General features: G+C 47.6%; 1 protein-coding gene across 1 annotated transcript; it reads right to left on the bottom strand.

Moving 5' to 3' along the window:
* Nucleotides 1–1111: 1111 nt before the first annotated feature.
* On the bottom strand, nt 1112–27754 carry CRACR2B (calcium release activated channel regulator 2B). Its single transcript, XM_075712946.1, has 17 exons — nt 27506–27754; nt 25895–26006; nt 22934–23105; nt 20638–20784; nt 20239–20329; nt 20016–20108; nt 16657–16844; nt 15894–15965; nt 15415–15469; nt 11212–11291; nt 8034–8325; nt 7707–7848; nt 7391–7472; nt 4808–4922; nt 3017–3124; nt 2218–2294; nt 1112–1196 (listed from the first exon to the last, which is right to left on the bottom strand). The coding sequence occupies exons 1-17, from the start codon at nt 27716–27718 to the stop codon at nt 1112–1114; spliced, it is 2124 nt and encodes a 707-aa protein (XP_075569061.1). The 5' UTR covers nt 27719–27754.

Genomic DNA, 27754 nt, shown 5'->3' on the forward strand with positions numbered 1-27754 from the left:
CTTCCCGACGGGAACAGGTTCAGTCTTGCTCTTTCTCAGGCCCTTCACCAGGAAAGTGAGGTTATTGCGCAAGGTCACTGCAAGAGAAAAAGCTTCGCTAGGTACATTTCACACAGGCAGCTGCCTTGTGCTTCCAGCCGAGGTACAGTTGAAAGCACTGTGGTCAAGCTAGCAGGGTGGGATCTTTCAGTACTGCAGGTAAGTCAGTTCCTAGTGGCTGGAGATTCTTCAGGAAAGGATAAGAGAATGGGAGGAAACAGGCAACATTCAGCCTTAAACCAGGCTATATGTGGCCCCCCAAGTATGAACAGCACAGCTCCTGCAACAGGTTATGAATCAGCAGCGTGTGCCAGCGCCTGCGAGTCCCAGGGCAGCTGCTCTGTGTTCTGTAAACAGAGAGGGACAGTGATGAGGTCCATTAGGGTAACAAAGTGAAGAAAGCCATCGGGATGACTCGTTTTATCAGTTCATACTATATCCACTTACGGAATCAGTTAACTACAATATTGGCAAGTCAAACCAAATTTCACAGTAAATACAGGGCCTGATCCAGATCTTACAGGAACTGATGGAGGTTTTCCTGCTTACCACAGCAGGCTTTCAGCTGGGCTCTGCTATTACAGAACCAAGAGGAGATGCAGTTCTTTGAGATGGATGGATCACTACCGAGAGCCAACCCAAATTTAAAATAATTTCTTTATCTCTTACACTAAAATTCTATTTAACACAGCGCCCACTGTGCCCTCCACTCTCTGCTGCTAGGCCACTTCTTTGCCAGAGAGAAAAGGAACAAGATTTCAGCCTTTTACAGGGAAGTGACCTCTCCAGACAGAAGGCCCAGTTTGTGCTATTAGCCAAGACCAGCCAAATTCCCCCAAAGAAGCAGAGGCCTCCAGAGACCAGGGCTGCGTGCAGAGTAGGGAAATGGAATAATGCAGGTCATGTGCACATTTTGGCCTGATTTAGTGCCTTGAAATTCCCAGATGGGGAAAAGCTGCAGATTCCCCGAGTCTCTGCAGAGCTGATACCATCAGATTCGGCTTGCTCGAAAGGAACCCCAGCTTCATGAAATAGTGTTGGCACATGTCTCTTGCTGACACATTGATGTGCCTTATGTACAGCACACTTTCCTCCTGCTGACATCTTCCAGCTGCAGGGCATTCTCCCTCTGCCTGTCTTCTTGTGCTGTCAGCAACCTGGAACAAGCAGCACAGATCAAGAACACAACCTGGTTACCGAGATCCTCCTGCCAAGGCATTTGGCTCTGCCTCTGGATCCCCATCAGCCAGGGACATCTAGGATTGTAAAAAGTGACTGGCCCAAAGACCGGGCTTCTCTGGAAGTTGGGCTAGATAAACCACACACAGAAAATGAGCATGAATTTCCAGGGAACAGGGAAAGAAACTGAACACATACAAGAGGGGACAGCATGGCTCAGTAGTCAGAGCACCAGACTGGGGCACGAGTGGTCTGTGCCTTATTCCCAAGCTCCCACATTGATGGCAGAATCCCGGGCTGTTTGCTTCACCTGTCTGGGCCATCTCGGGCAGCAGCATGGTAATAAAGCATGCTGAAGGCACATGCTATGGGAGACATGATTTACCTGACTAGTAAGTAAATCATCCCAGTTAATGAACAGCTAAATCCTACTGTGAATTTAACAGAGATGGTGCAGCAAGAGGTGAAGGGATAAAACAAAAGGATATTTTTCTTGCAAGATTTCAAAGACTTTTTTCAAAACTACTTGCTTTTTTAAAACAAAAAATCTTAGAGCAAACTTCTTTTAGCCTTACAAAGTGTCTTTAAAAATACTGCCACCAAAATATCACATTCTGTATAATGCTTACTAAGGTAAGGAAGAAAACATGCTTAGAGGTGCATGCAGACTTCAAACTGAAAATGCCAACTTAAAATCTGGGATAGTACACAAGGTTTTTGTGGTGAAATATTCAGATTAAACTCCCAATCATCCAACAGCCAGCTCTGCCAGACAAAGCTTTGCATGCGATAGTGTCCAGTCTACACTTGGTGCTCTTCTGGCACAGAAGACAAGGACCTGGAGTCAGGGGGAAGAGCACATTGCTCTAGGTCTTTTTTGTGACATGGCAGAAAGTCAGTCTGTGACAACCCCCTCTTCTTGCCCATTCCCCAGGAGAGCCCACACCAATCACCTACAGGTGGGGAAATATCCCAGGGTGACTGTTCCTGTTCACTGACCTGGCCATGTGCAGCATGGGCTCCATGATGTTATAGCCAGTCATCGCGCTGCACTCGTAGAAGACAGCCTTGTATTCCTGCCAGAGAGCGCAGCAAGCACCCGTGTTGGCCGCCAGCTCTCCCCACCATTCACCCACACCCCCGGGAGCTGGCCCACCCTCGCAACCGGGAACTCTGACAAGAGCAGTTGGGGCCAGGAGGGTGGCTGTTACCACCCTGCTGGGGCGCACACCCTGCTCACCAACCCAGGAAAAGGAGATGCTTTTTCAGCATGGGGGCCCAGCCAGAGTGTCCAAAAGGGAACACTGGGGAAGTTATTTGGGAAAACATCTGCCCAGGGTACTTGGATTCTCTTACCTTTGTGTTGCAGAGTCCAGAAGATGGAGAACACCTCTGAAAGCCTGCCTCCCCCCACCCAGGGGCCAAGGCACCAGTGGGCATGCAGACGCAGGGAGTGAGGAAAGAGGCAGGATGATTTTGCACAGCATGCATTAGGGGAGTCCTCAAATGGGAAAACAGCCATGCATGCTCCTCTCAGAAAGAGTGAGCATCACTGTAAGGAGGCATCAGGCCTCAAGAGAAATACGTGAGCATGCCTCAAGGGCTGTTGTCTGCCACATGCTGGCCACCACCTCATCCTCCCTGGTACCAGAGGGACCTTGGTACATGTCTGCGTTGGAGAAACAGGGGAGGGGGAGAGGGAAGGTACCATACTGGGAAATGGCTCCAAGAAGGGCTTCCTGCCAGCCAGGCTGCCCTGCTCACAGCTGGAGGAAGGCTGCAGAGCACAGAGTCACACCTTCGCCAGCCTTTCCCCCTCCATTTTGGGCACATTCCGTGTCTCTCTCTGTGCAGCATCCTTTTTATTTCCAAGCAGAAAGACCACAGCTCCATCCTCAATACCTTCCTGAAAAAAACCCAAACAACAAAACAACAGAGTAAAGCACCCTAGAGACTCAGCTGAGGGAGGGAAATATCTTGGAGCAGATCCTGTTCCAGCTCATGCAAAGATGACCTTCAGTGGCAGCAGGATCAGGCCCTTTAGCTCATTAAAGGGCCATTCCTCGAATAGCTCCAGGGATTTGTGGAAGGAAGCTTAAACTATGGGAACGTATTTCAAATGTTTGGTATGTACAGCTGGGATGCTGAGAGAGGGGAGACAGGACGTAAGTTCCTCTCTGGGAAATAACAAGTCTAAAGAAAAGCAAGTTTGCCCCATAGGCTGTTCGGAATTTAAGTTCAGGCAGACCTTCTTATTAAGTTCAATAATTTTTGGGTGTATGTGCAGTACTATTCATCTGATGTGCTGTCCTAAACTCAACCATCCCTTGCTGAAAATTCACTAGCCAAGTAAGCTAAGCAACTTTCAACTCTCGTGTAGGGTCTCTGTAGGAACTGTTACTCCTAGGCGATTCCTGGAGCCCATTGCCTTTGTTAAAACTCCCTCTAGTTCCACGGGCTCATTAGAACATCACCAGAGTAAGGACTGCAGAATAGGGCTCCAGGTTATTTCCAAACTTGACTGCCCTGGGTGACTTACAGTACCTGAAGAGCTTCAAATCAAGTTAAATACTAAGACGGGGAAAGGAAAAGAAGAGAGATTATTAAAAGTTACAGATTTTGGGTGCTTTCATTTTCTGTGTGCTTAATTTAACCTTCCTGAAAGGAGCCTGATTTTCAGAGGCTGGTTAGTTTTGAAAATCTTAACCTTTGATCTTTTATTAGTCCAAAGAAATAGCGAAGTGGTGGGTTTTTTCCCTAGCAGGCCTATGGAGGGAAGTTAATATTAGAAACGTCCAACCTATGCTTATTCATTTCACTTAGATTTTGTTTTTTGAGACTCCACACAATCAAAACAAAACCACCCTTGACAATTTCCCTTCAGCTCTGAGTCATCTACACACAACTTATTGAAATCATACAGACAGGTATTTTTGTTTCTGCTAGCAGATACAAGCCACAGATGAATGCTTTTAATGAGAGTTTGGAAATAAAAAGCAGGGGTGTAGACTATAGTATTAATACACAGTCACCAAAAAAAAAAAAAATCAACTGTTGAAGCAAATGAGGAAAAAAATAAGCTATTACTATTATTTCAGTCTCATCTAGAAATCTCAAAGCAGAGTCAGGATGTGATTGTGCAAAGCACTCTGCATGCATGCTGCAGGTCTGAGTCTAAACGCACCAGGGCCATCTCCCTTTCCTGTGCATAGGCTGGACACCAGGACATCTCCTTGCCTGAGCACAGGTGTGATGTGACCATGTTTAGGAGATGTTGCCAATCCATATGGGCTGCTTACAAACACACACTACTGTTTTGGCAGGTCCCACCACCTTCTGCCACAGAAACAGCCCTCTCTCATTTAATGAGCTACCACTGGCTTTGGTATCTTCAATAAGAAGCCCCTTGTCCCAAACTGACTACCACAGGCAGTACCCACAGCATCTGCTTTGATAATTATTCTTCCCATGATCAATAGGACCTCCTGGGACATCAGAGAATGTCGCTCCCAGACAGAGTGTTGGAGCTTGTCTGGAGCAAGGCAGCGGCAGCACCACCAGCATTACAGAACTGAGGTCCCGCTCTCACCTGGACACTGCTCATCCAGTTCCGCACCGCCATGAAGGAGCACTCGGCCGTAATGTCGTACATCACCAGAATCCCATCTGCCCTCCGGAAATACTGCTTGGTAATGCTCCGAAACCTGAGCCCAAATGAAACCAAAGGCACTCTCAGAACCATGGCTGTGTAATGACAAGAAACAGAATGGGATTATCTGTCTTTTAGTGCAGGCTCTCTGCAAGGCCTGGCAGACTCTGTGCTTAAGATGTGTCCCCTGGGGCTGGTGTGTACAGACTGGTGACAAACAGGTCGATCCTTGCACCTTTGAGGCCAGGCCAGGCAGCCATGGGTAAGCAGGAGTCTTTCCAAACACATGGTGCTGAGAAAGCAGGAAGGAAGACCTTTGCAGGTCAGGAGGAAAGAAACAGAAAAATCTGTTTAAGTGGGATAGGAAAAAGTAACTGCCCATAAAAAGGGAAGTGGGTGGAAAAAACATGACCTTTCTCTAGGGTCTGGAAGAATCTGCAGACTATGCTGTACCACAGTATAAACTAGGTGTGCATAATGTCTGCCCCAGTGCTGCCAAAACAGCAATTAAGATCTCAGCATCAATACAGTCTGTTTGCAGTTTTGAATCTATAAAGCAATGCCATCATACATAAAATCAGCAGTTAGGCACAACTTCCAGGAGAAACTCCCAACAGACATCTCCTTTGCCCTGGGGGTACCAGTTAGAACCACAGACTTGTATTTTGGGAATAAATGCCAACAACAACAACAACAAAAAACCCCAAAACAAACAGAACCCACACACACATAAAATCGGTAAGCAGTTTGTGGCAGGGCCATGATATAACCACATTGATTGCAAACTGATAGAATTAAATGCAACACAAGTACTGAGATCTCACTGGAGAGCTGTGTATTTCAGCCCTGCACAGGATAACAAGCTCTCCTATACTATTAAGAGCCACAAAAACCTGCAGCAAGTAGTGACCCTCCTGAACTCTTCAGATGATTGCCTGAAGCTTGTTCTTTCTCACTAAGGGCATGACATTCTGGCAACTATCGAACCGAGGAAGCACAGACTCTTATCTTTGGCAGTCAAGGCAGGCTAGATGCTCCAGAAGAAACATCAAATGTAGCATGCACTGGTCTCAGGGAAGCACAGTCCAAGGGGTTCCTCTCTCTCTTCCATAGGATATTCACGGTTGGACACCTCCAGTTAGAAGTAATTAATATTTCTCTAGAAGTAAGAAAAGCTTTTGCTTCTTCCCAGGTCTCCTATTCAGTATCAGCATTGAGCCAAGTTCTCTCTTGCAAGCACACATTTAAGACCTGCTAATGCTGCAGGGTCCCACCCTAAAGTTCCTTCTGCAGAGACAGTATCTTGAATTTGGCCTCTGATGCAATCTGGCCTCAGTGAAATGTCACACTTCCTGTCACAACAATTCCCCTTGCTGCTCAGCTTCAGCACTGAAATAACCACAGGGGTCCTCTCAAAAATCATTATTTCTTCAGCATGAAGCTTGATTTTAGAAGAAATTGTTAGCTTTTCAATAGATACTCCTACTTAGTACACTCTCACCAGGTCTGCGTGGTCTAGCTGACTGAGGTAGACAGCATCATTACTCTTGGCACAGCTCAGGATTATAATATTCCCATGACCTCAGCTGCCTCCCATATTTAGCCCAAAATACCCAGTGCTTATTTTTGCCAGGCTCTTGAGGTTAATGGCCCCTTGAAATAGCTTTTCATCTTCAGCTTCAAAGTGCATCCTAAGTAAAGTTTAATTTACATGAAGGTAGTGGTGGGCCTACATCTGTAGTAGCAGATGAGGGTCAAGTGTGTTCTTTGCTACTCTGATCCTCGCCAATGGTGCTGGTAACATCTAGTGATGGCCCATGCTTTTGAAGCTAGAGGTCTTCAAATGGGGAACCTGTATTCACTGTTGCAAAAATCTACACTGCCCCTCTACCAAGGATTATCACTTTCATGAGTCTATCAGCAGAAAGGACAGTGGAAGGGGCCAATAACCTCACTGACAGAGTCCAGCAGAGTAGTTCAAATCACAGGTCAAGCTAATTCAGCTGGCTTTGTCTGAATCAGATCAGTTCACACACTCCTTTCCACCCTCTGAATAGCAAGTGGTGGTGAGCAGCTGGGCACAACTGAATCTAAGAACAGGATGTCTATCCAGAGCCTTCGTTTCCATCCTAATCTGCAGCCCTGTCCTGCAGCTTTTCCCAGAAGCAGGCTGATGCAGGAGTGCTTTGAGGGCTAGAGGAGCTTCAAACCCCATACCACACAGTGATTTATGGATAGACTGCCTGAAGCCATAGGCATGCAGGTCAGACATATGGAAAACTACTTTTCCATCACTCCTCAGAGCAATCTCCCTGGGCCCTGCTTCGCAGCCACAGCTTCTAGGAATCTTCAGAACAGACCTTTGCTGCAGGTTCAGTACTGGAATAGCTGCTGTGACCTCTCTGGTCCTTCTGAAGCTAACAATTTTCCCAGAGACAGAAACTAGGTGCACGCACTCTTTTCCTTTCCTCCTGTTTCCCACACTCAATCTGGCAGTAGGGCATACTCACAGAAATTGCTTACCTTTCCTGTCCAGCTGTATCCCACAACTGTAAGACAACCTGGGTGTTATCCACCATCAGACTCTTCACCTGGTAATCAATACCTATCAGGAAGGTAACAATTTTCATAAGATAGGATGGGGAGAGAGCAGCTTGCCATTGCAAGGTCAATGGCCAAGATCAACACCATTTAGTTCAGGGAGATTGCAAGATTGATTTGAAATTGGCTGAGGGACTATCTCTACCTTTAGCTAGGCTAAAATACGGGCAAAAAACATGTGTCCAGACCGACTTTCCCACCCTTCTTAGCCAGATGAGTCAGGAACCCTATTACTTACCAATGGTTGCATTGAGCTCAGCTAAGAACCTGTCATAGCAGAAGCGGTGGATGAAGGAACTCTTCCCAACGCCGGAGTTCCCTACAAACACCACTTTAAAGATGCGGTCTGGGGAACAGCTGGCTGGTTCCAGTGCCTGGAGCTACAATGGAAGAAAGGGATGCAGTTTTAAAAAGCCCAGATGCAGACTGTGCTTTGGTTTAGGCATTGGATCCCTTGCACTATAAACCTATGGAGCGGGAGTTAGATGGGAAGAGTCAGAAACCCTCAAATCCCTGGTAGCACAGCTACCACTAGTGTTTGAGGAAGAATCCCAAGTAGACTCACCCTGGTTTCGGTGCCAACAGGCTGTCCTCTAGGAGGCAATGGAGCATCATCTAATCCATCTGCATTTTTTCTACAGTCAGCGTCACCCTTCAAAGTCATCTTCAACCACTCAGCATCTGCTGCCAATGACCATCTCTCCTTGTCTCTGCTCTTCTCTCCGAAGTTTGTGCTGCCTCCTCCTGTCTTCAGCCATGTCCCGTTGTCTGGGAAGTATTTACAGTTCTTTCTATTGGGTTCTTCCACTGCCACATCCACCGGGAAGGTGAGGGGAAGGTCCACAGAGGCCAGTTGTCTGTATTAAAGCCCACAGGCACCACAAATAGGGTGGGAGGGTGGGGGGGGAGGGGAGGAGGATGTTGCAAATTCCCAAAACAACCAATGCGATCCAATTAGTGCATATGCAATGCTTGCAGGAACTCTACTTCATATATACACTCCCCCATACTCCCTGTGACTAAGGCATCAGCGGCACCCCTAGGGAAAGAGAGACAGCTCACCTGAGCTACGCTGTACTCATGTGTGCCGACGTATATTTCATTAATTTTAATAAAAATTCCAACCTTCAAGATTTTTCAAGGATTCTTTGCCTCCCACTTCCCCCAGTACTGAAAAATGAGGCAAAGCACGGAAAGGTGGCAACAGGGAAAACATTAAAAAAAAAAAAAAAGCAACCTTCCCCCCCCCCCCTGTTTTTGTTACCAAATACAACACAACAAGAAGTAACAGCGTGTGGAGGTTAATGAGGAGGGGTTTTTACGGCAGGCAGCGGGCGGTGGTCCTTGGGGGCTGCCCGCGGCGCGCGCAGGCCCTACTGCCCCCTGCCGGGCGCGCGGCCGTGCGCCAGGGCACCGGCCCGTCGCCTCCCAGCGCCGCCGCAGCAGAGGCTCGCTGCGTTCGGCGTGCAGCTTGCAGCGAGCGTGTTCACACCGGGGTCGCTTTGCCTGCTGCTGGCTCTGCTCTGGCCTGCATCCACGCCTGGCCCCAGGTAAGGGCGCCAGGACCCGGAAGATGTTTGTTTGAGAAAGCTTCCAACCAGCCACGCTGGTCTCTCAATGGCAAGAAATTCCCAGGACCCCTGTCCGAGCTGTGGCAGTGGGGAATAGGTGTTGCACTGACTGTGCCTGCGCAAGAGCAGGCTAATACACCTTGTTCACGGGGGGTAGAGTTTACATGGTAAGGGGAGAAACAGTCTTCAGAAGAACAGCTAGAATAACCGATTTAAACTACTGGAATCATTGCTGAGGAGCAAGGCAGCATTTTAGCTCTGCCTTGGCTTTCCATGGTTAAAGAACTAGGCGAAGGGAGTGAGAAGGCTTAGAACTCAAAGGGCTTTATTCGCCACAGGTATCTCCATTGCCTTCATTGGCCACCAGATTGCATTTGGAAGTAAATTAGAGAGACCAGAGGCTTACTACAGTCAATCTCTTCAGAGGCAGCACATCCCACCCCTCTCTGCAACATTTTTCTCTTGCTGTTAGTGCAGGAATCAAGGCAACAACTCCCCTCACTCACTCCTGTGTGTACACCTCATCAGGGCTGCAAAATTCACCTGCTGCCATGCCTGTGCTTTTTCTGTGAAAGGGAGTTCACATTCCTGGTTGTCCTCCCTGCCTCTGCCCCAAATGCCAGCCCAGAGCCCAGCCAGCTAGAACCCCTCCCTATGGAAAACAGGCACATCTCCTCAGGCTCAGGGAGACCCCCATCTCCCAGGGCTGGCAGGAGTTGCAGCAAAGAGGGGCTGAGACTCAAAAGCCTCCTGGGGATGGGGGGGGGGGCGGGGAAGGGACAAACACAAAACTTTCTGAACAGTGACTCCAGATCTAAGTGATTTTATTCATGTTTCTCAAGATATGGTGTGACACAGCACTGGGACAGAGACAGGACCAACAAATACTTCTCCCCTTCTCACACCACCCTCACTGCCAGACTTCTCCACCTGTTAAGCCTTTCCAATGGGTTTATGCCAGCAACATCTAGCAGGATCTTTGCAAGAAATAGCTGGGGAGGAGGATGGGAAAACTTGGTTGTCTGATCCCATGGATAGCATGGCTGCCAGTCACACAGCCATGAAAGAGCTCTGCCTCAGACCTATCCAAGCAACCTCCCAGCCTGGGCTCAAGAATCAGCCCTGCTCCATCTGCTTTTCCATCAGTCCATGAGCCCAGGAGCCTGAAGCTCAATTCTTAAATGCCACTACCAGAACTGCAAGCATTAAAGATGAGTTGAAGCTGGAAGAAACTCTGAGCCTAGACCTATGTCTCTGGTTGGCACCAGGAGAAACTGGGAAGCAGTGGAACCTTCTGCAGAGTCCTGCTGCCTTTAAAACCTGTTTGGGGCCAGCAGTTTCAGGGGAGATCCAGCTCCAAGCCAGGGCACGGCTGGGCTGGCCTCTTCTGCTTTTGAGAGGAACCAGGCTTTTGGCCAAATACCAGTGTGCTTGTCACACATCTAGTTCTCAAGGGCTGATGCTTAATGCCAGCACAATTCAGGCAAGCAGGCATACGTGGGTATTGAGGCCACCATACAGTCTGCATGGAGCTGGGGGAGGCCTTGGCTACACTGACATGTTCGCCTGCCCTGGCTGAAGGGGAGGCCTGGTGTGCCAGGTGAGCATCTGCATAGGTATGGAGGGAGATGGGCAGGATGAACCCACCTGGAGCGGGGCCCTCTCCTTGGGGTTTTCAGCTGCCAGAGAGAACACAAGCCTTGTGCAACTCCTACCCTCTCCCATGCCCCAGGGATATGGGCTCTGGCATGAGGTGCCAGTGGACAGGATTTCTGCCCAAGGAGGAACTGGCACACTTGGGAGATGATCCAGTCATTTTAATGGAGCTACCTGACTCACTCAGAGGCAGCCTTCGTGACTCCCATCCCATGAACACTCCCATAGCTTCTGATGGCACTTAGGTTTGCTCACCCATTGCTGCATGTAGAAGCAGCCCAGAGGAGGGCCACTCCCCTGTGGAAATTAGCTAACAGCATCCTCAGCTTCACACTGAGCCAATACCACCTCATGCCAAGAGGCAGCTAGAGCCACAGCCAAGCTGCACCCCTCCCATGCTCCCAAAACCAGCCAGCACCAAGGTGGGAGAACTAGACACAGGACACAGCTTGACTGACAGGGTACTCCAGCGGGCACAGACTGACACCACGAACACAACACAGACGCCCATCTAACCGTTTGACCGGCTTGTCGTCCAGCAGGTAACTGCCTAGTACTGACCCTTTCTTCAACGGGGGATTTTTGCTCTGAGGCGCCTGGAAGTTGAAAAGAGAAGGGATGAAGAATGCGATTAGGACCCAGGAACCTGACCAGCCCCAGTTCAACCACTTGCCACCTCTGCAGACCGCTTCGGGGAGGCAAGGCTGGAGCCCTTGCTGCCCTGCACCATGCAGTTGTAGTGCCCTGCCAGCAGGCTTAAACAGAGGTGAGCACAGGGCTTGCTTTTCTCAGTTCAGCTTAATTCATGCAAGAAGGCATCAGTGACGCTGCTTTCCCCTTTGCAACAAAATCCATCAAAAATGGTGGTGCCCCAAACTGAACTCTTCCTCTAGCCAGCCAGAGCTTTCATGTCTGTGGCTTGTTCTCCACTTAGTCTCACAGCTGAATCTCTCTTTCCCCACCTGCCTTTTTATTATGCTGATGTTTTGTGGGACAGACCAATTGCCCCTTCCTCAGAAGGCACTGGTACCCCTCCTCCACCAGTACTCACCCAGAGCTGCACATGCACCATAGGAAAGAAAGGAGACTGCTCTGCAAAGGGCAATGCACATGCTCTCCCTTACACAAATGTCCCTCTCCATGCTTTCCTCCTACTTACCTCAGACTACACACTTCCTACAGCCAGTGTTTACCAGCTCCCCAGAGAAGGAGAAAGCAGGACAACTCCTCTCGCAACCTTCTTCCCCCATACAGCAGTTTTGTCATCCCCAACAGAGTCAAAATGAGCAACTTGCCCAAGATCACACAGGAAAAGCTGTGGCAGAGAGAGGCTTGACCTGCCAGCTCCCTCAAATGCCATGCTAAAGCCTAGCCCCCCCCACTTCCAAACAGACTGGCTATCTGCTCTGGCTACACACACAAAACACAGTGAGAGACAGCGTGGCAGGGTGCCCACCGCCTTGGCACTGGGGAAAGGGAGATGTACTCGTTCTGTAAGTCTGGAGATTTCTGACACGTCCTCGTAAGTTATTTCTGGGGGTAAAGGTGGGGAAAGAAGAGTCTGCAGCCTGCCAGATCTGCCTCTGGCAGCAGTTTTGAACTGACCAAACACCTGCAGGCAGCTCTGGACAGGCCTTCCTTCGTGCTGCCCACAGCCCAGGGGAGGACTACAAAGAATATTTCTTCAGTAACCCCTGGCTTATTTTAAAAGGCAAAAAAATAAGAAGCTGCTTTGTTGGCCAGAACTCCCAGGACACCTTTACTGCAATGCAGTCCAACAGAAGGAGACACTGTGGTCTCCACAGAGGACCTCACCCAACTAGGAACTTGGGGGCGGAACAAAACCCAAAACATTTTTTACATGTAAAACTGGCGTTCAAGAGAAGCTCCAGCCTCAGAAACAACCCAGCACTGAGAGGTTCACAAATGTGGAGCACACATCTTCTAAGGCAAAGGACCCCCAAGTGCATAGTGACCCTTTGGTCAACACTGCTATCAGGCTGTGTGTGATTCAGCCAGCCAGTGGTTCTCCAGTGGGGAAGTTCTCAGGGTTTCAGCAGGTTCACTCAAGGGCACTCTCTAGACACACAGAAACAAGGAAATCATGTTACAGCCCACTGGAGCCGAGTTGCAAGTTTTAGGTCACCTATGGAGCAAAGGGAGTCCCAGGCATACTGCTATGGCACCACCCTAGCTGGAGAGGAAGCAGCCTGCGGAGTACGTACCTGGGTAAGAAAGGAGAAACAACGAGGCATGTTTTGCCATTGGTTCTGCCATGCTTTATTGGCCTGCCAGGTTTGTATAACATTTGGCTCTTTAGTGGGATGATAAAGGGACAGATGCGACATCACAGCTGTACAACACACGATGGCAAGGATTCCACAACAACAGCACATGTACAAGCATTTTGCATGGGAAAGATTCCGGTTTATAAGTGAAATACAACTATGCATCCAATGTAGGCAAAGTCCCAAAACACTCTTCATGATAAGCAGACATGAAATTTGCTCTGTCAACATACAGCATGAAAGCATAACTCCATAGCCAGATGGGACATGGGTGTGAAACCAAACCCACAACCCCTGGGTCTTAAAAGCACCCAGCAGTGATTCGCACACAGGCAGAAATAGCCACATGTTGGTATCTGTGACCTAGCCACTGCGGCAAAACAGCGCCTCACAGTGCCGTTGGGCCAGGGTCTGCCCACCCTGGCAAGGACAGAAACTCTTATGAAGAGCAAGGTATTAAGCTGGACACCGAGAAGTGCAAAGGAGTAGTGGCTGGGTTGCTATCAGCCGTGTACAGCCCAACACCTCCTTCCAACCACTTCAAAATCTTTGCTATGAAAGAACCACTGTTCATCACACCTTCATTTCACAGAAATAACACAACTATTCCCAGCACTAACAGAGAGTATTAAGGCCTTGGGTTTCTTTTTAGCCTGTAAAAGCATTGATACACTCTGCCAGAGAGTGCGTCACACACTAGGGATCCTCATCAGAAGGCTGTATTCTCCTTTTTGCTGCTGCAGGGAAGTATTGCTATTTTCTCTCCCCCTTACAGTAGGACAGGCTGGACAGCAGATCTTCTGCAGGTGTATGATGATAGCAGCATCTCTGCAATCCCTTGGAGCCCTGCTTTCCTGTGGACTGAAATGAGAGCAGCCAACAAGATGTCCTGGCTGACAAAGGAAAGAAACTTACTCCAGTACAGGCTTCATCTGCCCAGCATGACACAGGCTTGCCAGATGAGCAATAATGGCAGGAATAGTTCACCCTGCTGCCCCATCCCTACTGCCAGCACAGGGAGAAGGGAGAAGGTGGCTCCTCTGTACTATGACTCTCTCTGCTAGGCTCTCTCTTAGGTCCACCTGCAACTGTCATGTTTCAGAGCAGCCCTGAGCAGGTCCTAGCGGGGGGAAAAGGAGAGAACAGAGGAGAAGCAGACAAGCTTTGCACACACAGAGGCACATACATGAACCGTGGTCTCCACGGGCCACCTGTCCCACCCACAGCAACCCAAAAGCCGACGAAGCACTATGCATGGAAAGAGGACAACAAACCATTTTCTTTGCCTGCTTGCACTGGACTCTCCTAGAGAGTGACTGTGTTTATTACTTCTCCAAGAGGGAGCAGGAAGCTCTAGTGCACACATACTTAGCAGCTTTAAAAATGGAAATAAAGAGAAAAAAAATAATCTTTCAGATTTCAGAAACACACACACAAAGGCACATGCACACACACCTCACCTCCATCCAAACAGTTACTTAAGTTATTTTACACAGCTGCTGCTCCACTTGGAGAACTCCAGCCTCTTCCTCAGCAATGCATCTCATCCCCTACCTGGGCATGATCCCTGTGCTTCCTTCCACGTTCCCTTACACAACACCAGCCAGAAAGTCTCGCAGCCTACCACTGCTTGTCCTCACTGCAAGACAGCTACTTCCAGATGTTCAAGTGGGGATGGTGGCAGAGCAGGCAAAGACACATGGTGGCAGGGATGGGTCCAAGAAGAGCACAGAGCAGCCTTGCCAGTGACATTTGGGAATACAAAGACTTTTTTTTTTTTTAAATAATAAGAATTAAAAATAGATCACATATTCGTACTTATCTTGGAGACTGGGAAAGGCCAGAGATGTCAAAGAGGTCCCCTGCTTTCTCCTAGCCCTATGATACAAGGCTCACTGCTGCACTTCCACCCCAGCAGAGTTCACAGGAATGGGGAGCTGCCCCAGAAGACCATCTGAAAACATCTGCTACGAACTCAAGGGGTCAGAGAAACTCCAAAACCCTACCAGGCCCCTCCACCCCCAGTCAGCCAGCACATATCGGAATCCATCTTCTTCCTCACTACCCAGCTCCAGGGATGCATCCAGCTTCACTCTCCTCCTTGCGTGTGCCCAGTGCCTGTCACAATGCACAGACCCCATGTGTGCAGCAGACAGCACCCACTGCAGCCCTGCATGGGGCTGCATGACAGTCACAAGCTAACGTGCCTTGGGTTAAACCCAGGCAGTTGGCAACAGCAACCAGCAGACCTCATCTCTAGCACAAGCAGAGAGGTGAGAGGTGCTGTGAAGTCTGTATTAAGCACCACACCACGCCTGGTGAGCTCAGGTCATTGTCCCCCGTGGAAGTGACAGGCCCCCGAGCGGTGACAGCAACAGCAGCAGATGAAAGGAGGGTTGTTGGGAATTAGGATTTTCTTTCTTAGACTAACCAGCTTCTTGGCTTCAAAAGCGTCTCGCTCATCTCGAAGTTTCTTGTTCATCTCTCTGCTCCAAAGGAAAGCCACAGGAGAGACACAATGAAGCATTCATCAAAAATGGAGTAAGACCAACATTTGAAAGCTAGGACAGAAAGGGAGCTTGGGACACAGATAAAGATGTTATTTATTGCCAGACATGCTGGGATTTCCATGTATCCCAGCTCAAGTAACAGGCTCCACATGGTCCCCTTAGCCGGCAGGAAAGACTAAATCCCTCCAGTGGAGGGATTACTTGGTGAAATAACACAGCCTGTACTCTCCCAGAGCTGGCCAGATTGCACAACTCTGTCTGGACCTAGAAAAACAAGCAGTGTCTGAGCACTGCTTGAATACACTCCCATAGCTTTCTGTGGGAGAAACGAGCACAGTGCTGAAACCTCATCCCCTTATGTGTACAACAGCTCATCATCTCCCCCCAGCCCTGTTCTTACCTGAGGAGCTCCAGCTGCCGAAGGAGGCTTTGTTTCTCTTTCTGCATGTTCTTGGAGACTCTAAACACATCCCTGGGTGAATGGGATTTTAAAAAGGGAAATAAGTTAATGGGAGAGGAAATACAAAGATCCCTTTCTCAGGGACACTCATAGTATTCTCAAAGATAAGGGGCTGCCCTATGCTAGGAGGATTCAGAGGAAGCAGGACTGCTGCAGGAGCTGGGATGGCTGGGTTGTACCCCAGCTCTCCTGCTCTCCTCCAACGTGAGGGCAGGCAACCCATTTTCTCCTTTCGCACTCCAGTTTCCTCAGCTGCTAGAGATGGGAAGGATGCTCACTGCCATCTAGATCTGAAACACCTCAATGTTTCAGCGAAATATTATTAGATTAAGCCCAGAAACAGGAACACAAGTGATTAGAAGAGGATCTGTAAGACCTTTATAAAGGAGATGGGGAACTGGAAAATACATGAAGAAGCCTCCTTTAGGCTGATGAACATCTGTATTTTTTAGAGCTTTTATAGCCAAATATCAATGAACATATTCCTTTCCCACTAAAGGCAGGTGGGAGGTAGCGGTATCACTCCCTGTTTAGGCCCATAAGACCACTGGGATGTTACTTCTTTTCCTCAAGAAGAGACAGGCAATCCTCTGATGAGACCAAGGCTTCTGATCAGAGATCCTTATTTTTTAACTACTTGCCCACCTTTCCTCCTGTGCCTGGGTCCCTGCCCTGACACACCCCCTTCCCTGCCCATTCCCACCTGTCCTTCTGTTCTTGTTCAAGCTGGGCCTCTTTCTGGAGCTTCTGTAATTGCCCCTTCACCGCCTCCAGCTCCCATTTGCTTTTCTCCAGCTCTTCCAGCAGGTTTTCATTCAAGTGCCGGAGCCTTTCATTCTGCACGCGGGTCTCCAGCTGCTCTGAGTTCAGAGACTGTAGCTGATGCTCCAGCTGCAGTGGGCAAGGAGGAGGAGGGGTTAAATACACAGAGGAAGGGTTTTATGCTACAATCATGCCTGTAAAAACAGGCTGAAAAAGCACATGTAAAAAACAAGGTGGAAGGGAGGTAAGCACAACTTAGGTCTACAGGACCGCCAGTGGCATCGAGAAGGTGAATTGGAAGCAATTCTTTCTCATCATGGCAGCACTGGGGAGCAAGCAATGCAATTAGTCAGACATAGCTGAGGAAGTGCTTCAGGCAGCGTGAGGAGCTTGCTGCTATCAGGCACTGTAGAAATCAGAGTTCAAATGAGGGACAAAGGAGGACTGGAAAAATTTGGGCGGAAGCAGTGTTGGGTCTGTCAGGACTTATTAAGCACAATCATTGAAATGCATCCTCTAGTTTGGGGGCTTCCTGAGCTCATGGCAGCTGAAAGGGTGATATATTGAGGTGCTAGGGGTATCTCACACTACACCTAGAAAGTCAAGTGATTGGGTGGCCTCTGCTACTGTTGGAGACAGGACCTCGGGCTAGATATGTTGTTTAAATGCCACTGGGGCACAGTTACAAGACCCCAGCACAACTAACAAGCCTGACCTGGGAAGTTCAAAGACTGCTGTCATGTACTCAACCAGTGATGTGATTCCCCACAAATTGCTGGTGTAGTCTGGGAAAGAGTCAAAGACGGATATAGTAGTCAAACCCGCCCATCTCGGATGACAAGTAGGGTATCTCAAGAAGGATCATACCGACACTTCAGTATCTAGCCAGCCATACCAGCTAACCCTGTGCTGAAATTGGTGCTATGCAGAAATTGTGGTAACCATCGGAGAACTTACAGCCCCAAAATAAAATTACACAACTCATGCTTGCAACCAGAGGGGAGCACTGGGAACCAGTTCTGACCAATGTAGTAGGTGGCAGAGTCAGCCTCCACAGGATTCAAGGCTAGGTGGTTGTGTTATAGACAGCAGCACAAGCAGAATACAGAACAGGAAATCACATTTCCTAAAACTTCCCAAAAGTTTTGAGCACAGAGATAAGGTTAGCCCTTTAAATACCACATGTGACAACTTCTTGCCACATCGACAGAAAGTTAGGCAAGGACACGGAGAGATGTGATCTCACCACAGAGCAGGGACCCTTGTGGAAACTCTCCTCCTGCCTCGCCCACTGCAGCTGGAACATCCGCTACAGTCTCAGCTGCCTTTTCCGCACCTTCACATAGACTCTCAAAGGGAAACTAAAGCAGCACACTGTGGCACAAGATAAAGTGCTTTTTTTCTTGCTACTCTGCTATCAGCACATGCATACAACAGCCATGGACAGGAGTGAACAGAGCTGACCTTTCCTAGGTTCCTTGAAACACAAGCCCCACATCTCTCCCTGCTGAGGCTACAAGCGCAAGTCACACCCTGTGTTGCCTGGAGCCTTCCAGTCCTTTGGACATCAGGGAAAATTTGAGCATGACCACATATGCTGAGCAGTGGAGTTGAGACTAAGAAACAGGAACTGCTGCCCACAGCCACTGGATCTTTCAATAAGCCAGGGGACAGGCTTTAAGTAAAGCACCTGCCCCTCCCTAAGAAGTCTCTATCACACACAACTCTCCCATTCACGTTGTCTGTACTTGGAAGCGATACCATAGAATAGCATGATCACAATACTGGTCTTAGGCCACAAGAGGGACCTGATTATCCACATAGCTTAGTACAAGACTCAGAGTTAAGAGCATCAGAAATGACCATTCGAGTAAGAATAAGTGTCCATGTAGCCCAGTACTCTGCCTTGACCCACAGCAAGAGGAGATGCTACCTAGGAAGAGCATGCCTGGACACCTAAATATGGTCCATTCCCCTCATACACCCCCAGCATCTATGGTCCCTGGACTAGGGATGTTAGAGGCCACATCCCTGACTATTCCTCCTTTTAATAAACATTTACGAACCTGTTGTCCATTTATTTGTCCAATCTGTTTTTGAACTGCTGATACAGCCTGCCTCCTGTGGCAAAAAATCCAGGACTAATCTCTATGTAAAGAAGTATGTTCTTCTAAATCAAATTCATACTGGCCTCACTGAGTGTCACTCACCTCTGCTGTTGCAGCATTTAGGGAATAACAGTTCTACATGGACCTTATCTGCCACCTTCCTGTGTCCATAAAGCTCACTTATATCTTCCCCAGTCTCCTCCTCTCCAAAATCAAGTCTAAGCTTTCCTAGTTTCTCTTCCTAAGGCAGATGCTGCATTTCCTTAATCATATTAGTTCTCTGTACCTTCATACTCAAGAAGGGGACAGTGGAGTTAGAGGAGGCCAGAACTGCACACACCAGTTGAGGCACATCAAGGGTGTGGGCAGCAAGAAAATTACGTCCTCTATCTTATTCTCAATATCCTTCCTGATAGCACCTAAGTTTTGCTTGCTTTGCCAGCTGCTGCACAATGAGCTGATGATTTCAGAGAAGTACTGTTTCATCCACATCACAGCTAGGTGTCCAACCTGGATACCCCCAGTCACCAGCATCTTACAGGTACCTCCCATGACTTGTTTCTGTAGGGGTCATGTCTCAGTTCTTCAGACAAAAAGGAAAAAAAGACATTCAGAATGGACCATCCCAAACAAATGCCCATGCCAGGGACGGCAGGCTAAAGGAAAGTTTCTCCTTTGATCTTTTCTGTGACTGATTAATCAGTACGTCATTAGGTGCTGAAATGCAAGTATACAGTACATACAGCTCTAAGCGTCACAGAACTGTTCACTCTGGGTTATTTTGGAGCAGCCAGAAAACATAAACTAGAGAAATTTGGCTCTTGTATGTACAAACACAGCTTTCTTACACACCACAAAAGGCTCCAAACTCACAACTTCCAAATTTTTACCCCCTCTTCCTTGCCAAATAGTTATTGTATAACTGATAGGAAGACTGTGCCAAGAGAAAACAAAGCACAGAAGAAAATGCATGGACAAAACATTCACAGGAAGACATTACAGTTGAAGACAAACCAATCACTTGACAAACCACTTCAACACCCTCAGAGACAGGAGAGAACTAGACTACCTAGTACCAGATTAGCTAGTATCAACCCTCAGCAGATGAAAACCATTCTCTGTCAGAAAAGACCTTAGCAGAAAGACAGTAGAAGGAGACATGCTTCTTTAGAAAGGATTTGGATCCTGTTACCTTCTTCTGGCGGTAGAGGATTTTCTCTAGCTCCTGCTCTTTGCTGCACAGTTCCTTCTGGAGGAGGTTACTCCTGTCATGTCTCAGTGCTTCCTGCAGAGGTAAAGATACACAGCTGTGCATACAACACCCAGCACAGTAAGAGCTGTTCCTTGGCCAGATGAGTGAACACCTCTGCTTCAGACCAGAGAATGTTTGACTTCAGCCAAGAGAGATGAGGTACCTGGCAGATCAACTTCTCCCTTTCTGCTTTGATCTGTTGCTCCATTTCTTCATAAAGGCACCTGACTTCTCGGTCATGGTCTGTCTCCTTCCTACAAAAGGCACAGGGTGCACAAAGGTCAGGAAAGAGAAAGAGAATACAGAAAGAAAACAGGAGAAGAGGGTGGAAACAGATTCCCACTAGCAACTGTGTGGCACTGAGTGGGATTTTAACCAGACCAAATGTTATGGGTGGGCACTGATGCAAAACAAACCCATGGGGATCAGATCAAGATAAAGAGTAATTTTATTAGAGCAAGAAAAATCGCTGCATCCTGTAACCCAGTCTCTCCTTGCATTTGAGGCAGCATCCAAGCATCAGCTGGTTCCTGACAGCAATCAACCATGATGTTCTCCTTACCGCTTCAATGCCTGTTCCATAGACTCCTTCTCATGATTCACCTCCCTTATGTATGATGAAACACGCAACAGAAACTCTTCAAAATTGGATAAGAGCTCTGGACGCTCCTTCCGTAGCCGAGCCCAGAGCTCCCGAATCTCATGTGGACTGGAGCAAGCGTACAAGAGAGAAAGAAAGCAAATGAGTTTCTGTGTCATCTTATGGACTGTTATTCCAACTCCAACATGCACTCGGGACAGACAAACTGCCCTTCTCCTGTGATGACCTCCATTACACCATCATAGCAACGAGAGAAGTTGGACAGTAATGGAGCATGCATATGGAGTGAGATCTACTGCAAGGTTAAAATAAAGGAAGTCATCTGAAAGAGGAAAAGTCATTTAGGAAGCAAACCTGGAATTATTATTTTTCACGCATTCAGCAATAACATATTTGGTGTCTAAACCAAGACTTGAAGAGATGAACATTCAGCAAATTTGCTGTGAGCTACGGTCAAGCAGCAAACTGTAATAGCACCAGGGATTTTAGCACACATCACATAGGTGTTGTTCTCACACCAAGACTGTACTGGTGGATGCTACTGTCCTTGTTATTTATTTATTTTACAAGTTTGGAAACTGAAGCACAAACAAAAGAAGCAAGTTTGCCCAGGCGTCACATCAGGATAATAATGGACGAAGCCCTGGTAACCCAAAGTCGTCTTTTTCTGAACCTGCAATAATGATTACACTGTTTTGGCATTTAATCCATCAGAACTTGAACACAGCACTTACAAGCTCACTCTTTCCCAAAGAGTCTTAGAAGCCTGCAGACATCACTTCATGCTTCTTTTTGGGGAAGAGCTTTTTTTTTTTTTTCCCCCCAAATCCATGAAGTACTTTGGAGGAACTACATAGATATTTTTCTTTGTCTATGTGTTTGTCTCCCTTAATATTCTTTGGGAAAAAAAAAAACAAACAAAAAAAACAACCAAAAAGCTCTTGATTCCCCCTGCCACCACTGCATGATAGCCTCCTTCTTCTGTCCTAAGTTGGAAAAGTTACTAGCACTTGATCAACACTTTGTGTTTTAGATAACAGAACATATTGAGTCCCATTAATAAAAAAAGCCATTTCTTTCTAGCAAAAATAGTGAAGATAGTTCAGATTCCTGCTCTGACCCCTATTAGCTTATGTTTTATATTACTTCTTTACAACAGCTGGCTTGACAAAAAAGTGTAACATGACTGAACTCATTGCATAAAACTGCAAGTAGGCGGTCAAAATAAAACACGGGATAATTCCATGTTAAGACCTGATGCTTCTCAAAGCAGAGTTATAAACAGCAGAGGCTATTTTTCCAGAGCAGTAATATGGCCTTTCACAGTGTCATTCCATTATTTGAGGCATAACACCTTTCCAGAATTTTTCAGGACAGGAGAGGTTGTTTAGCATTAGAAGAAACATGCACGTGCTTCGCATTGCAATGCAAATTATTAAAAAAAAAAAAAAAATCTGTTTCATGAGAGATGCAGCTCTGAAAGCAGCAAACTCCTTCACTCTCAGCTTCTGTCTCCAATCCTGTCTGTCTCCTGCCCCTACCTGGGCTGCTCCCTGCAAATTGGCAGCTCTGTTGGACCACAGTGCCTGAAAAAAAGGGCTGCCACAGATGCTGTTGGGCACCCCAGCCCGAGCAGATGTGCATCAGTAAGAAACAGTTATGCATAATGTTTCACTTGGGAAGGCCCTAAAAAAAGGCTGGATGACACTGGGGCCACATGCAAGGGCATTAATATCAAGTTTCAAGGCTCAGGTGAGCATCCCTTGCCCAGTTTAGCCTTTCGCACTCTTCAAGATCAGCCCAGTCCCAAGCCCCTTGAGCGCAGATCTTTCACAGACACTCTTAGAACTACAATTGTCTGAACATATGTGAACAGTCACCCACCATTTTGGAACAGACAGCACATTCATCCTCTTACCTTGTCTAACCCTCACATGCTTCTTTTCATTTGCTGTGTGCGGATGGGCTTCCACGCCACCAACTGCTACATTTTACAGCTGTGGTATGAACTCCAGGGTGGGAAACTTTGTGAAAAACACTGCACTAAAAGTAATTCTAAACTGATGAGAAAACCCAGACTTCACTGCATTTGTTACCAAGTGCATGAAAACCCAAGACAGCAGTACAGAAAGCCCAAGCAGTGCTTCAGAGAGCAAGCAGCTCAGTTCACCTCTGTGGTCTTTGCTGGTACTTTGAGGTTTTGGTATTGCAAGATCAAAACAGAGTAGAAGTAATGCCATGCGACTCCCCTACTTACTCTTCAAACATGTGGGCGGCTCCAAGCTGCTCCATCATGGAACAGAATCGTTTGTCTTCATCATCATCCGCTGTGTCCAAGTCATCTGACCAGCCTGACTCAAAGGTCTCCTCGTGCCTAGAGTGATCCATTCTCCCAGCCCCTTGACACAATTCAATCCCTATTAACTTTCCTGGTGGAAGGAGAAGGGAAGAAGGAGAACAAAGAAAGTCAAATTGGATTTCACTTAATAAGCTGCTATTTAAATTGCAGCCCAACAGAGCTCCATGAGAAGCTGCCTGCACACTGCTGGTGTAGAACACAGCTCCTGGTCAGTAAAGAGCCTCAGTTCTGACGTCCTGAGTGATGTCAGTGTCCAGTCTGCAATGCTGGGACTGAAACTGGCTCCCAGCCCAACAACAGGCTGTTAGGGCTCTGCTCACATCTGCGTGAAGATGATCTACCACCCACGGCCTCAGATTCTCAGCACGTGAAGCATGCGGCATTAGGTCACTTCACTCCCATGAGTTCAGTTGCCGATGATCCCACAAGCTCCCTCTGGGACTGCAAGCCCAGCACTGAACAGCACCATGCCTCAGTTCCCCATCTTAAAAAAACAGCAAAGAGGAGATCATTACACTTCCCCTCTCATGTGCTATATCTGTTTTGATTCAAGTACTATGGAACAAGGACTGCCTCTTGCTAGGATTGTGTAGGGTGTCTAAACAAAATGAACTCGCCCTCTGAACACCTTCTCCTGCCCCATCCCACGTATGGATGGCTTCCAGCTATCTGGATCCTGTTTCATGCTGAGACACTAATGCCATGAGAACTTCATGCTATGCAAGGCATGTGACAAATACTAGCACTGGGAACAAATTCTTCTCAAAGAAACAAATCAAGCAATCCTATTCAAAATGCAGGCCCCCATCCTGTATAGAGAGGTCAGACCTCCATTAGCAGCTACTCTTCCTTTCCAAAATATATCTGCTAGGTTCAAAAGGCAGAAATGACCTCCCAGCTACAGGGCCAGGAGCCAAGGAGATAAGCACAGATGAGAACATGAAGCTGCTCTAAGGGGAAAAATATCCACTATTTGTGTGCCTCAAGTCACTTAACTTGACCACTTCTTAGCTCCCTATGTCCAGAACCTGCTTCTCTCCTGCTCTTAAAATGTGCTGTAAAAAACCCTTGCAGTGTGAAGATACAGGCCCTACTCAGCTTAAAACCTGAGGCTTGGACAGTTAATTAAGGAGATGGGCTTAGACTAGGCACTTTGGATGTCTGCTTTAAAGAAAGAGTCATTATCTCTCATTGTCTCTCTTTTACAGCTGGGAAAATTGAGGTAGAGAATGATCTGAAGATAGTTTTGACATCCTAGAAGGATCTCAGATTGCTTTAAATTGAGCATTTTAAATGTATGCTCTTTTGTCAGTTGTGCAGATGCGCCCTGTAACCTCTCAGAGGCCATGCAAGGTGCCCTCTCAAGAAGCAGAGTTGATTGCAGCTTGAACTGCTTCCCTTGATTTCCCCCCTGCACACTCCAGAAGGAAAACAGCATATGCCAGGCCAAACTTGAGTTAGGGGCAAAGTCTGAAAAGGATTTCAATGAAGCCAGACACAAAGAACAACCACAAAGAGAAGAAATGCAGAAATGAAGTGCTTTGCCTAGACTGGAGCAAGTCCCACAGATCCAGGCTACCAACACAGGGTGGTATGTGACAACTGGTGGCTGACACAAAGAGAAATCTTGCCCACCTCTGCCAGCAATGGCACTGAGGCAGGTATCCTCATGATGTCCATCTATGACTATGGCTGGGACAAATGCCTCAAACAATGAGATTTGGGAATAACCAAGTCATAACACAGAAGGCACTGTGGATGCCAAAGTGCCCAAATGGCACCTGTTCAGCTTCTACACAGCACTGGGCAGGAAAGCCCATGCTCCTGAGATAACTCTTGTTTCCGGCAAAGGCAGCAGAACCAGCCAACAAGGCTTCACCCCTGCAGGCAGGGACACAAGGCAGGAACAGGCATAGTCAGCAGGCACTCAGTGGGTTAACACATTCCCAGAACAGGCTGGCCCAAGACACAGCTTTCCGTGTTTATTCTGAGGAAATCTCTACAGCTTCTCTTCTCAGGGCTGGCTGTTTCTGGTCATTCAAACTGAAGCACCAAAAAGACCCCCCTCTCTCCAAGTTGTGAGAAAGCCTTGAGCAACCACAGTCTGAATAATGAGGACACTGCAACTCAAGAGCCTCCTCAATCACTTTGGAAAAGCCTAGACCACCTGTGTTCACTTGCTTTGACCTGATCCCACTAACAGATCTACATGTCCAAGGAAGGTGCTAACAGGGTGCAGATTTTCTGAGAGCTTAAAACTAGCTAGGGCAAGCAAGCACCTATGGCAAAGGTTATTAGTGCTATGGTCATTCCTCCTCCTTAACACCTCTTGCGCTGCTTGTGCTACTGGATGACGACTCTGGTATAGGATTAGCATTCTCCTAGTCTTTGGAAAAGGCAACAGCAAGAGGAAAACAAAAGCTCATTTGCCAGCGTGCTAGCCCACTAACAAGACTCCTACTAATATCCTTGAACAGCACTGCATAAACCAGCTAGAGACAGTTGCCAAGAGGCATATTTCTGTCCCCTTGTCCAATGAGGGTCCTTATCCAGATGAACCACTGTGGATCACATGGCCAGATACAGGCTGCAGTATGTGCCATCTCCAGCAGGATATGTTCAGAAGCTGGCTCTACCAGGCAGGCAGGTAACAGTTATGGAAGAAAGCAACACAGATGCAGGAAGGGAGACAGCAGTATTGCACACACACCTTCTACAATGATGTTCACATAAGCATGGGCCATTGCCCTGCATAGCTGGTACAGCTTCAGCAGAACCACTGCGCTTTCCTTCTTACCAACATAAAACATCATGTCACAGGTGGGCTTTTTCCTTCCTCTGCCTCTGTGCAGTCCTTACCTAGTCCCATGCTGAACTCCACAGGCGTCAGGTATCCATTATTGTTCTGTTCCAAGCTATCAAAAACGGTATCCAGCTGTTCAAGGGTTAAGGGGAGTTCACTCTGGAGCCGCTGCAGAGAAAAAAGAATAAGCAAAATTAAGACATGACTCAAGTCTTCCCTGTGACTAGCTCCTGTCCCTGCTGTCCTCAGCTTTGGCTCATAGTGATGTGCCCTTTCAGCACTGCATCCTGGCTGGGATGCGACAGCCTGCTAGTACAGCTGAGCAATGACACAAATGCCTGTTTGGACCCACTGGTACAGCAACGTTTTCCATTACTGGATGATTCAACCAGGATTGCAGAGAAGGAGCTTTGGGTTATTTTATTTGGAGGGAGCTCAACCCTCTTCCTCACCCACTTCAGAACCACTGCCTCTAGTTCACTGCCTGCCTCCCTCCACCCCTGCCCAAGCCCTGCCAAAGGTGGCTGCCTGCAGGGGCACTGCCAGCCTCCCGTGGCCCCTGCTGCTCCCAAGAAAGCTCTCTATGGACCCATCAGATACCAACTCCATCTCTTTGGCCAGAGGGGGAGGACAGACTTGTCGATGTCTGGATTCAGTTCCCAGCTCTTGCAAGAAGTCTTGCAGATCATAAACAAAATGTTCAGTCCATAACAGAGAGTTAGCTTTCTTCTGTCATCTTCTGCCTGTTGGGACTGTATTCACTATTCCCACAGCACAGACAAGGAGCAGAGATATTTCCCTTCATAATGTATGTGTAGAGCACCTAATGTGAAGGGACACTCAAAGAAGCTTACAGATAACGAGGTGTAGACTAAAACTTCATTACTGTCCATTAAACATGCAGCTTCAGATAAAAGCTTAATAAATATTTATTAATGTAACTGCACAAAATTAGGCATCACACAACCCAAACCAAAGTGAGTCAATAATTAAAGGAGCATGGACTTGCCAAGTGTAATTATAGATGGAGGGAGAGATGAGACAGAAGAAAAAGAATGCGTGTGTAACCTTCCTGATAAACGATTAAAACAAAACTCACAAGGAACTGTAGAGATTCTGCAACAAATACTGTTTTTAACAGAAACCAGCAAAACACATTATTCTAAAGCAAAGTTATAGTTCAGGCCTAAAGTGAGTTTTTGAGGTCAGGCTTTAGCTATGATTGAGACAAAAAAGTAATATAGCTTTTTTTGTTAAGAGGTTGGTGGATTTTGTTGTTGTTCACTGTGGTTTGGGGCGGGGGGGGGTGTAATTTTGTTTTGTTTTTTTTTAAATTAAACCAAAGATTTTTTCCCCCCAGATTTCCCATCCACTGCCTGCTAACATTTGTAGGAACTGTTGCAAGTTTTTTTGATTTTATGCATTCCTTAAGAATTTGGAATTGCAGTCCCACTTGTCCCAGGAATTCCCTGGAGGTCCAAGGCCCTCCTGGGATTTTTGGTTCCTAGCAGCTGGCTGTGGCAGAGTTTGGCTCCCAGAAATCTGAATTAGACTGAGCCCACGTGCACACCCATGCCTGCCAAAAGTAAAGACATGCCACATTCTTCCCTCTTCTGCCACCCATGACTTTACAGTCAGGAAAGGAAAAAGGAATCTTTCTCCCTCACCTGCATGTCCACCTTGGTGATAAAACCCTTCTTGTCCTTGTCACACAGCTGGAAGAGCTCCCTTGCCTTCTCGAGCATCTCCACCTGCACATCTTCCAATTCACTCATTTGGCTGGAAGGAGAAGCACCAGGAGCCACTCCATCCTCCTCATCCCCTTCCTCTTCTCCTTCCCAGTGGACATATCCCAAGAGCGCTTCCCTCTGGTTCTCCATCTTCTCAAAGTCTTTTCCCCCAGGGCAAGAGCAAAC

The sequence above is a fragment of the Pelecanus crispus genome, chromosome 6 (assembly GCF_030463565.1).
Source record: "Pelecanus crispus isolate bPelCri1 chromosome 6, bPelCri1.pri, whole genome shotgun sequence".
Lineage (NCBI taxonomy): Eukaryota > Metazoa > Chordata > Aves > Pelecaniformes > Pelecanidae > Pelecanus > Pelecanus crispus.

What these genes read in the sequence shown, in the direction of transcription:
- CRACR2B (XM_075712946.1), bottom strand. Translation starts at nt 27,718, where the DNA reads ATGGAGAACCAGAGGGAAGCGCTCTTGGGATATGTCCACTGGGAAGGA. An exon ending in CTGTTGGCACCGAAACCAGG is followed by an intron (nt 7,849 to 8,033) that starts GTGAGTCTACTT and finishes CTTCCATTGTAG; the next exon opens with CTCCAGGCACTGGAACCAGC. An exon ending in CCCATGCTGCACATGGCCAG is followed by an intron (nt 1,197 to 2,217) that starts GTCAGTGAACAG and finishes TGCTTGTTCCAG; the next exon opens with GTTGCTGACAGCACAAGAAG.